General features: G+C 39.1%; 1 protein-coding gene across 1 annotated transcript; it reads right to left on the bottom strand.

Moving 5' to 3' along the window:
- Window positions 1-2,088: 2,088 nt before the first annotated feature.
- On the bottom strand, window positions 2,089-10,886 carry cnot9 (CCR4-NOT transcription complex subunit 9). The gene is made up of 8 exons (XM_080457152.1): window positions 10,432-10,886; window positions 9,100-9,279; window positions 8,330-8,445; window positions 7,213-7,322; window positions 6,686-6,795; window positions 6,444-6,542; window positions 5,725-5,816; window positions 2,089-4,417 (listed from the first exon to the last, which is right to left on the bottom strand). Exons 1-8 carry the CDS (start codon window positions 10,447-10,449, stop codon window positions 4,249-4,251), a joined length of 894 nt encoding a protein of 297 aa, XP_080313278.1. The 5' UTR covers window positions 10,450-10,886; the 3' UTR covers window positions 2,089-4,248.
- Between the last annotated feature and the right edge of the window lie 672 nt (window positions 10,887-11,558).

Below are 11,558 nucleotides of genomic sequence, written 5' to 3'. Positions count from 1 at the left end.
TACTTTTGTACTTTAAGTATATTTTGATACCAATACTTTTGTTCTTATACTCAAGTAAATTTTGAATTTTACTTGTAACAGAGTATTTCTACATTGCAGTATTGATACTTTTACTTAAGTAAAACATTTGAGTACTTTTTCCACCACTGGCTATTTTACAGTACACCGTACTTTACAGATCCCCCCCATTCAAATGATTTTCTGATCTTTAGTAAAAAAGCACGGCAATTGTGGGTAAAAAATGTAAAGAATGTGAGTACTTTTCCCACCACTGCTCCCATCCCTGCTCCCTCCCTTGCTCTGCATGCCTTCAAATAATTACACCGCCTCTCTGATCCAACTGGATTCTCCACACTCCCGTGCTCGAAGCCAAGGGCTGTGCCTCAAGCAGAATCTCTGTGTATATGTATTAGATTTATACCAGATTACACAAGAAGTCTGCATTCATGTACATAGGGACCTGCATACAGTATATGTATGTATTGTGTATATATATATATATAAAACATACAAAATAGGTTTGCACTCAAGGAAAATAAGTAGGCATGAAGAGAGGAAACAAAACAAGTGAAAAGATAATCAATCATCTCTTTCAGGGGAAAATGTAACTCACCATATTATGTTGTTCGACACTAGGATACCATTCTGTGTCAATTTTGTTTCTGCCTCTATGGAAGGACTGTGATGAAGAACAATATAAATGTCTGGTTGAATATGCATAACGCAAGTGGGTTTATCTACATTAAGAGGGCAGACCAATCAAGGCTGATCAATAACACCAGTATGTGCCACATGCTGCAGATAGATTGTTCCCTGAATGCACCATATATCATTTCCCATTACATTTTTGTTCTTCATTTGCCCCATGTGCATTGCAAATATATAGGCTATGTGACATAAATCAATTCACATAAATTCAATATGGATGATGTTCCTTCACTTTGACTTTTATGGCATACATTGATATAGAGCTATGGTGTGTTATAACTGGTGATGTAGATGTGATGTAGATGTCTTCTGCATGATACATTTTTGGTTTAACAAGCCTACATGCTAAATGCTGTCCACTTCCTCACTGGTCAAAGGCTAGCAGCGTTAATACATTTTCATCGTAATCCGCCAATTACATTTTGAGATATCTTGTTGACATTTTGGTCTAATGGTGGCGCTAGAGGAAAGGCCATGGGGTCACCAAAATCAGTGGGGTTCATCCTCGAGGGAGATGGGCAGTGTTTGTTACATGTATTTGAAATACGCATTTCCATTATTTTTGAGTATTGTTGTATTTTCAAAATATACAAACAACTTTTGGTTAAATTACAAAAGAGACCATGGCAATCCAGCCAGTAGCCAATAGTTCAGATCTTGTTTGGGACGTTTTGAAAACTACCAATGGTGAACAATAGCTACCAACAGCTTCCTCTTTCCAGAGAATAGCTTCTTCCCTAGAGTACATAGTTTGTGAAGAGTGGGTGTATATAAATACATTCACCCCCCCAAAAATTGCCATTTTCTCAAATACAAGCAAGTTGATGGAAATCCATCCGACTGCACTTTTGCATAATTGAAACCATGCATTTCTAGCAGTTCACAACATGACTACACATCAGTTATTTTCCCTATTGCCTGCATACGATATTGCAAACTTCACCCAACCACCCTAATGTACTTCATAATTACATTAGATTGCACTTTCCTGTCAGGAAAGCAGACAAAAACACAATATACACTTACGGCACAGCTCGTCTGGGGATCCATTTTGATCATAAATGCAGTGTTTGATAGTGAATCTTCCTTTGATCCAGGCATACTGATGGCCGACTCATTCGTTCATGGGGATAATGGAACCTGTGGGAGAATTACCCACTAATGTACCGGTAAGAGTTGAAGCAAACAGATCGTTGAATGTAGTCTGAGAACTCCATCGGCGTGTTGTCAGTATACTCAATATGCTCAAAATACAGTAAATATCATTTGCATTCACTTTTGCAGCTACAGAATAGTGTAATATATTATTAAACGTACATTTTTAAAAGTCTTCCCTGTATGCGACAACTGATTGTCAAACAGAACACATCCAGTCCAAAGGAATGTTCAAAAACTCTTATTATTCAAACACAAGCAGCATAATGTAACAGTTTTCTATTGTGGAATGTTACAGTATGGCGCACCGACAAGAGAAAGAAAAAATATTTTTTTATTTTGATTCGTATCTCGGGAGAAGAATTACTGGCAGAAAATGTGGTATAAAAAATACAGCTGTCCAAAAGCATATGTCAACCTTTTATACAACTGCATACCTCTATACACCTGCATTATCTTTACGGTTTCTGCACCACCATGGTTTCATGCTCGAGCCCAAGTCAGACAAGAGTCCTGTTAAGTGTCTCTATGGGAGCATCTTTCTGAGGTTTATGCCACATGGAGACTGACATAATCACAATGTAAATTATACAGTCCGACATTGGCCTCTAGTTTGAGGGCATCAAGTGTTTTCCAAAGAAAGGGGAAGGAGGACATTTCTTTTGCTAGTTATGGCTGGCATGTTCGCACACAGGGTTGTGAAACATGTACATGGTCAGTGGAATACTGCTGACAGATCCACATCAGCATGCCTCCACAGTGGCTGTGTAGGCTTACAATGCGCTGACATGAGATGCCATAAGAGCCTGAACTGGGAGAAAACACTGCGTTGGGTAGTTATCAAATTTAATTTATAAGCCTTTGGGTTAGAGTGTAAGAGAGAGGGAGTGTGTGCGCCGTTACAGAAACTTGTATCTCCATTTTTCAACTTAGTTTTTTTCCTAAATGAATATCCTACTTCCTTATATGTCACACAAAAGCAGAAAAAAAACGTGCATTGCGGTGCGTTGTACATCCGCTATTTTAGATTTTTTTCTTTTGAAGTGGTGAAGTGTGTCTGTAGGTTTTATAAATATTGAACAAATGAAAGTATTAACAAGAGCTTGTGGCTAAATAATAATTACATTGGATCAATTGGAACACAGGTTCCTTTTTTTCCATTTCTTAAAAAAAAACTAGCAGTTTTGGACATACAAAGTTTCCACCCGACAACAATATATAAAACCAAAGGTCAGTGTACACCCCTCAAAATGAGTGTCTAATTATTGGTTCATAATATTGTTTTTACTTAATAAGTTGCCTTTTTTCAAGTGAATAGACATCTTAATGCTATAGCTACAATGACATTGTAGACAATTTTGTGCTTACAAATTCGTGTCAGTTTGCGGAAGGCCCTTTCCTGTTTCAGGAATGACAGTCCTCCCCCCAAGCCGCCCACACTCCCCAATACAGAAACTGTAGAGATAAGTGCAGAAGAACTTGACTGGCCTGCACAGAGGCAAATATAACATTTTCCACTATTCTGGAATGGCTTTCCATTTTCCAATTTAGACGTTATGCCAATCCCCAGGATTGGCATAACGACTAAATCGGGGGGATACAAATAAATTGCAAGCACACAATTGTCTAGAAAGTCATTGTAGGGGGTGCCACAGTGAGAGCACATTCCACATTTAATATGGCTAGTCCTACACAGCTGACCCGGGTTCAAATCCAACCCAAGGCTCTTTGCTTCATGCCCCCTCCCCCTACACTTGTCCTGTCTCTCTGTTCACAGTCTCTATCCAAACAAAGCCAAAATTCTGAAAAAGTCACCAACCAATCCGGATATGCAATGCCTTTTCACTTCAGCAGTGCGTAGCTATGTAATAAGGGCACTAATTAGGGGTGATCACACTGAGACGCTTTGCTAGAAACACATCGCAAGCAAAACCATTATTTTCCTATGGTATATAGGGCGTCTGATGTGCGCTCCTCTCTTGGACAATGGTCACATTTTTCGAGCGTCTCTTAAACTTGCACATTTTAAATATTATGCCAATTTGCACCGCTCCTTCCTGTTTTGATATCGATAGATATGGTAGGAATGGTGGGAAAATGGCAAATACATAAAGGATATTAGACTCAAGGTCTACTTGAATCCATTTTCACTGATTCTTTTATCACTCGGTTACGAATGCAGGTCCACTTCATAGACGCACAACGATGAGTGCTGTTTCGCTAAGGCGTATTTGAAGCGTCTCTACTTGTAGCGATGCGTCTCGGTGTAATCACCCCCTTAGGAACACTAATTACAAAAGGTGTCCATTGACCTTTGGTCATATAGTGTATGTGTATGGGTAACATGTGTTTGTGCATTGTCGACATGCACATTCATCCACGTCATCATTGTGTGGCTAGAGGGATGCCACGGGCGTCTGTGACCTGGCCTTCTTGGAGGTTCTTCACCAGCTGGGCCAGCCAGCGCTTGGTGGTGGTGTCATCCTTTAGCACCTGGGCGAATGTACTGTCCTTCAGCTGGTCTGGCAAACACTGGCGCAAGGCTTCTCTGGCTCTGTACAAGAAAGAAAGAAAGAAGTGTCAATGCGTCCAAAAACTAAAGTGCATGGCGTATATTTTCTAAGTCAGTGGTTCTCAAACTTTTTCATGTCAAGGACCCCCAAATTGACACTTATTAGCCCGCAGACCCCCATTTGAAAAGATAAGCCAGGGACCCCCATAAGAGAAGATTTTTACGGTTCTAGCCATAAAAAAAATAATAATTCAAGGACCCCCAGTTTTACATGAATTAGGCTACGGGCTCCATTTAATGGCATTTCTATCCCTGGGCTGGGACCCCAATTTATATTGTAAAATCTATGTAATTTAACTCTGAGAGTGTACAAATTTGTACACTCTCAGAGTTGGACCCATAAGGGTCCATTTGGTTCCTATCCATCATTTAGTTGGGGACCCCCTGTGACCCCCTCAAGTACCCCTGGGGGTCCCCGGACCCCACTTTGAGAACCAATGTTGTAAGTAACACATTTCACAATATTATGTAATTTTCGAATAGACTGTTTTGAATTAAAAATTGGTACTTGTAGTGTGAATAGTCTCATAAATTATGGTTTGTGTCAACACATTCTGCACCAATGTCACAGCTCTAGGACAAATTCCTAACTTCATGAATAAAATGTATCCATTAACTCATTCCCTGCCTAGAACGACTAAAACGACTTCTGTCCCTTAAGCCCTGTCTGCCAAGAACGACTAAAACGACTTTTAATTTTTTCATATTTTTTTTTCCGATTGTTTTTTTGTATTATTTGACCCAAAGACCAAGGAGATATGATTTTTCGAAGATCTAGACTCCCATCCACTTCCTTGTTAACTTAAAACTTAAAAAATTTGTATCTCAGCTCCTGAGTACTTGCCAGAAATATCTCTGGCAGTGGGCAAACGCAAAAAAAAAAAAGTTCTGGCAGTGAATGAGTTAAGACAGGGAAAGCATCCATGTCATTTTAGATCTTTGCGTTGGCTATTCAAAAATAGCAGATATACAAGCTCGCCGAGCGTGAGTGTGTGATAACTGCTGATTTAGAAGGCATTTGTAGAATCGGCCTCAGGTCTTAATGTGTTAATCACCATTCACACCAATTCTGAACTTTTGAAGTCAAAAGTTCAACAGCGAAATTGTAATAAACCGTTCAGAGGGAAAGCAGTTTAGAGTGATGGCAGGATAGCAGCTTGGCGGGGTGACGGAATGTTCTACACTGGTGTGGCGACAAAACTAACACTACATGGCTGCCACCTAGTGGCACAATGACGCCACCTCAATCAGATGAGCACGATAGTCCCAACTGAGTAACTCTGACCTACCTGAGATTATCTGAGAGGCGGAGGTAGCAGCGCACAACGTGCTTTAACAGACGTGCAGATGGCTCTTTAGAAAGCTGAAGCACCATTTTCCCCTGCAAAGACAGAGAGGAGAATCAATACGTCATCAAACATACAGCAGGTACATCATGAAACACTAAGTTGACCATCACCATCTGTACCACTAATGTGAAGTTGGCACACAAACACTAAGGCATGTGAATGCATGCAAAGTTGCAAACTGACTTTTCCAAGCCTGTCACAATCAGAACATTTCGGTTGACAGTTAATTGTCATACAAATAATTGCGATTAATGATTTAATTGAGTTCTTTTGGGCATTAAACATTTGAAATTATACATACAAAATTACATTTGTTTACCTTTTAGGATTTGTAAACCCAAATTTCACAGGGCAGATTTGTCAAAAAACTTTCAGAAAAGGGCTAAAATAGTCCATCTACATGTCGCCACGAGATGCTAGCATTTTCAAACTTAATGGTCCTAAATGTCCAAAAAAGGGACGCCAGGTGGAAAGTCGTTAACAGAGTATGGAAAACAACATGGAAATAATGATGGAAGTATGACATTTCGGCCAAGTCCATCCAGACGTTTTTATATAGATGAATGGAAATGATTCTAACGATAATGCAAAAGATAGTTGCGATTTAGTTCAAATAACTGCAGTCAGGCGATTATGTAATAGCTGACAGGCCTACTTACAAGGATCATTGCCACATGGGAGAAGCGCTCATATGTCTGACATATGTAGGCCAGACCTGTGTCATCCAACAGGATCTTCTGCAGTATGAAAGTAGCAACCTGTAGGGAAATGTTCATTAGTTACACAAAAGTAAAGGCAAGAGGGCTATGCAATAGAATGGAAATGGAAAGGAAGCAGTAAATGGTTTAGTGATCGTCTTTGCTAGTGTACACACTGACAAACAGCTGAAATAGACACTTACTGTTTTGGAGAGTTCGCTGCCTGACTCCATGATGCGTAGACAAAGTGGGATGATTTCAGTGGTGAGGAGGAAGTTAATCACTTCTTGTTCATCGGTTTTGACCAGTGCACCTTTTGTTAAGAAAGAAATGACAACTTTAAGTCACTCTACTGAATGAGTGAGAAAAAGGTTTTGTGATTCTTCCACAACTTAATTTTTCTATGAATTAAAAATAATAAATACACGTACGAAGCTTTGTGTATTATGATTCATATTGTACAGTATCAGAGAAAATGGGAGAATTATATTTTTAACAACCAGGTCTCAAAAGCATAACCAATATAATACGAGAGAAATATTTATAAAGGCTATGAAGTAATCACAATATCAGAATGGCACTCCTGGCTTCTCGTGTCAGGTGACATTCAGATACTTTGTTCTCTTTATACCTTTTAATATATTCGTTTTTTGCATCCAAGGAATTTCCTAATATTCTTTTTTCAATATACTGTAATGCTACTCTAGTTTTGTGGAAGAAAATAATTTACCTATGACACCTAGGCTGGTGAGACGCAGGTACTCAAATGGCCTCGTTTTGCTCACAGTGTGAAGGAAGGGGTAAAGGAAAAGTGGGATGTGAGCAGCAAGAAACGCCGACCTGGGGAAAGACGTGCAGCATGTATTAATTTGAACAAGATATCACAAATACCTCATTTACATTTATTTCTGTGTTTCCCCCTTTACTCATCAATTTAACTGCTGCCAATTCCCCATGTCTACTGTGATCGCTCTCATACCAACCCCCTGGGGAGGATGCAGAGCATTAGTTCTCTAAGTGGGGTCCAGGAACGCCCAGGGGTCCTTGGGGGGGTACCAGGGGGTCCCCAGCAAAATGTGTTAATAAAGCGTCTACAATCATTTTAACCCCTTTATCCATATTTTATACTTTGGCTATTAAAAAAATGCAGATCTAAAAGCTCATAGCACTGGTGTAGAGTAGACTATCAAGCTCCTCCTCTAATACACATGGGGTCTACAAATTCTTATTTTCACCGTGAGGAATCTCAGTAATAGTAATAGGGCATAAGTTAACGCACACATAGTTAGGTTTGTGTTATCCCTCCCATATTCCCTCCCCACAGATCAACCAGCAGGGGTCACTAGTGTAGTGACAAGCAAATGATCCCTTGATGCCTTCAAGTTCCCACAGCCGAACAGTGCACTGAAATTCATGTTCGGAGCGCCTGGGAAAGCCGGAGGAACTATTTCTGGGAGGAGAACTCGGTTCTCAGCACAGCACTCGGATGTCCTCACATTTACATTTTAAGCATTTACTGCACCCTAAAGCTTTTATCCAGAGAGATTATGGCTAATATCACAGTACAATGAGAACATTTCTGGACTTCAAAACATTACAAGTAGACTAACTAGAGTATATGAGGAATGGAAAAGTGAAGGATACATGCAGTGTGGATAACATGGATAACAAGTACCAATAACATTTGATTACAATATAAGTTCTTCAGTGGAAACGAATTGCCATGGTTTCAGACACTCACACAGATCCTCAACGTCTACGTGGCAAGCACATAAAGAAACAATACTGCAATACTAAACAACGTTCCATGGTCCCCAATCTCCCCGTCATTACAAATGATTCTGTACCTGGTTTCAGGGTGTGAGGCCACACACTGAAGAAGTGCCAAGGCATTGCAGACTCTGTTTGATTGGTGAGCTGTCAGCGTGGGAGGGTTTATCGATGGATAAATATTTACTATTTCCTAAAGAAATGAGAAACAAAAAATGTATATACATTTAAAATATATAAATATGGTAATTGACAACTTGCAGCTTCTAATCGCTAAATCCTAACATGCAGTCATAAAATACTGTAATTTGAACCCTTGCATATTGTCTCTGTCGGGTGAAAACCTCATTATGTCCAAAACTGTCACTTTTCAGGATTCAAATTCAATAATAGCAAAAGTAGCAGATCTACAAGATCAAAATGCATATGCTTGGCGCCGTGTTTCGAGCTGGCGGATCTGCTACATTTGATACTTTTGTGTGATGCTGTAGTATGATCAAGTAGGGCATTAATTTACGGAACAAAAGTTAAAATATGGAGACAAGAGGTTTCTGCCTGACAGCGACGATATTTTAAGCGAGTCAAATGATAGCGTGTCCAATATGACGGGCCCAGTGTGTACGCCAACATGAACCCCAGTTAGGTATTTGACCGAGTCATGAACCCTGTCTGCCGAGTGTCCCTGAGGACGACAAGGAACTCACTGGGGGTTAACAAAAATTCCACGACTTTTCACGCTTTTATTTAGCGTCTTAAAAATAACTTTAAATAAATAAAATACGAACACCAGAATGCTCCCCTTGTGGGTATTTCTATTGGTGGATTGGGGACACAGACAGGTCCTTACCTGCAAGAGGGCAGCAATGGTACCACAGGAGTGCCAGAGCATGGGTGCCAGGTCTGGCACAGACTCCCGTTTCTTGCTGAGCTCCAGCAGGGCATTCTCTCTGGTCTCTGGGCTAGACAACTCATTGATCCATTGGTAGATCTTCTCTCTGTCCACCTGGGCCAGGGCTGTGGTTACAGCCTGTACACGTAAAACAAACACGTTGTGGGATGTAATTATTTGGAACCACGAGTATTATAATAATAATACACATACACTATAACCAGTGGTGTACAGTAACCATGTTCGTTTACTCAAGTACTGTACTTCGGTATAATTTTGAGGTATTTTTGAGTATTTCCTATTTTCCGTACTTTGACTTCTACTCCATTACATCTCGTACTTTTTACTCCCCTACAATTATCCCCTACAATTATTAGAAAACTTAATAAAAATCAAACAGGTTTTGATTATTATCACAAAGCATACATTACCCACTACAGCCCTATATACATTTCTGCCATTTAAAAACAGCCGATCTACAAGCGATGCAACGCTGTTACAAGCTTGTAGATCTGCCATTTTCAAAAGATTTTTTATACATTTGAAAACTTGAAATGGGACATTCTGTATAATGAGTACTTTAAGTACATTTTGATGTGAATACTTTTGTACTTGTACTCAAGTCAATTTTGAATTCCAGACTTCTACTTGTAACAAGAGTATTTCTACATTGCAGTATTGATAGTTTTACTGAAGTAAACATTTCAGTACTTTTCCTACCACTGATTGTAATAATAATAATAATACAACACATACACTATAACCAGTGGTGTAAAGTAACTAAGTACATTTACTCAAGTACTGTACTCAAGTACAATTTTGAGGTATTTTTACTTTACTGGAGTATTTCCAATTTTCAGTACTTTCACTCCACTACATCTCAGAGGCAAATATTGCATTTTTACTCCACTACAATTATTTGAAAACTTTAGTTACTAGTTACTTTTCAGATATCAATTATTACATTATAATACATACATTAACCCCTTTAGCCCTATTTTATACATAGGCTATTTGAAAATAGCCGATCTACAAGCTCACAACTGCGATCTGCTATTTTCAAACATTTTAGTACTTTTACTTTTGGTACTTTAAGTAGATTTTGATGCCAATACTTTTGTACTTTTACTCTAGTAACATTTTTATTTGGGACTTTTACTTGTAACAGAGTACTTCTACATTGCAGTATTGGTACTTTTACTGAAGTAAAGAATTTGAGTACTTTTTCCACCACTGACTATAACGCAAACATGTGAGACACACAGTTAGTTTAGTCCAGTATCCACTCACTGCTCCTGTAGCCAGCATTCTGTGCAGCGCCTGGATAGGATAGAATGCTCCCCCGGAGGTTGTTGAGACCCTATTGTCAAATGTCGGCCCCGAGCAGCAACAGCAACACAGCTTTACGCTTTATTATTAATATTATTATTATTTAAAGTGTTTACACTAGGGTAAAAGTAAAACTGATTGACTGCAACATACACACGTCAAAGCTAATGGCAATAGCTAACGTTAGCCGCTTGCTAAAGCTGAACACAATGCTAACAGAAACGCGCGCGTCTACACAACCAAAGAAGACATTTTTATACGCCGTTAATCCCCCCTAGCTTGTTACATAAATGTCTTCTTTTTGTAATTAATTCATTGAGATATAATAATAACCCAGCTTAAATAACGCAGTCACGACTTTTTGTTTTGTTCATATTAGCAGAGAAAGAAACAACCAGCCAAAGGATCCCCGTCATGTAAATTATCCCATAGGTCGTAGGGATATACTCGCTCATTCGCACTGTGATTTGCTGGTCTATTTTCTGCTCGACCAATCACGGCACCCCGGCCTTCCGGGTTATGGGATCCAGAATCGTAATGGGGTCGAGTGTAGGAGGAAATATCCGATCTACAAGCTCACAATGCGGTGGGAAGTAACTAAGTACATGTACTCAAGTACTGTACTTATGTACACATTTGAGGTGTTTTTACTTTACTGGATTATTTTCAATTCCCAGTACTTTTACAGTTTTACTTCTACTCCACTACATCTCAGAGGCAAATATTGTACTTTTTACTCCACTGAAATTATTTGAAAACTTTTACTAGTTACTTTGTAGATATTTATTATTATTACAAAACATGCATCAACCACTTTATCCCTACATATTTCGGCTATTTATTAATTTTTGGTACTTTAAGTACATTTTGATACCAATACTTTTATACTTTTTCTAAATTGGGTTTTCAATACTTTTATTTAAAATTACAAAATGTGAGTACTTCTGTTCTTCGACCACTGCAGAAAAATGATAAATAAATACATTGGCATTCATACGAAAGTCTGGTGACGCGAGGTTACGCTCATACGGGTCCACTCCAACATCGCGAGACTAGCGTCAACGTCATTTCCGCTGTAAAAATCCATT

This window comes from Gymnoscopelus braueri, assembly GCF_963280865.1.
Source record: "Gymnoscopelus braueri genome assembly, chromosome: 18".
Classification (NCBI taxonomy): Eukaryota; Metazoa; Chordata; class Actinopteri; order Myctophiformes; family Myctophidae; genus Gymnoscopelus; species Gymnoscopelus braueri.
This window is presented reverse-complemented; position numbering and strand designations above follow the sequence as displayed.

What these genes read in the sequence shown, in the direction of transcription:
- cnot9 (XM_080457152.1), bottom strand. An exon ending in GCAGCGAACTCTCCAAAACA is followed by an intron (nt 6,543 to 6,685) that starts GTAAGTGTCTAT and finishes ATTTCCCTACAG; the next exon opens with GTTGCTACTTTCATACTGCA. An exon ending in CCCATGTGGCAATGATCCTT is followed by an intron (nt 5,817 to 6,443) that starts GTAAGTAGGCCT and finishes CTGTCTTTGCAG; the next exon opens with GGGAAAATGGTGCTTCAGCT.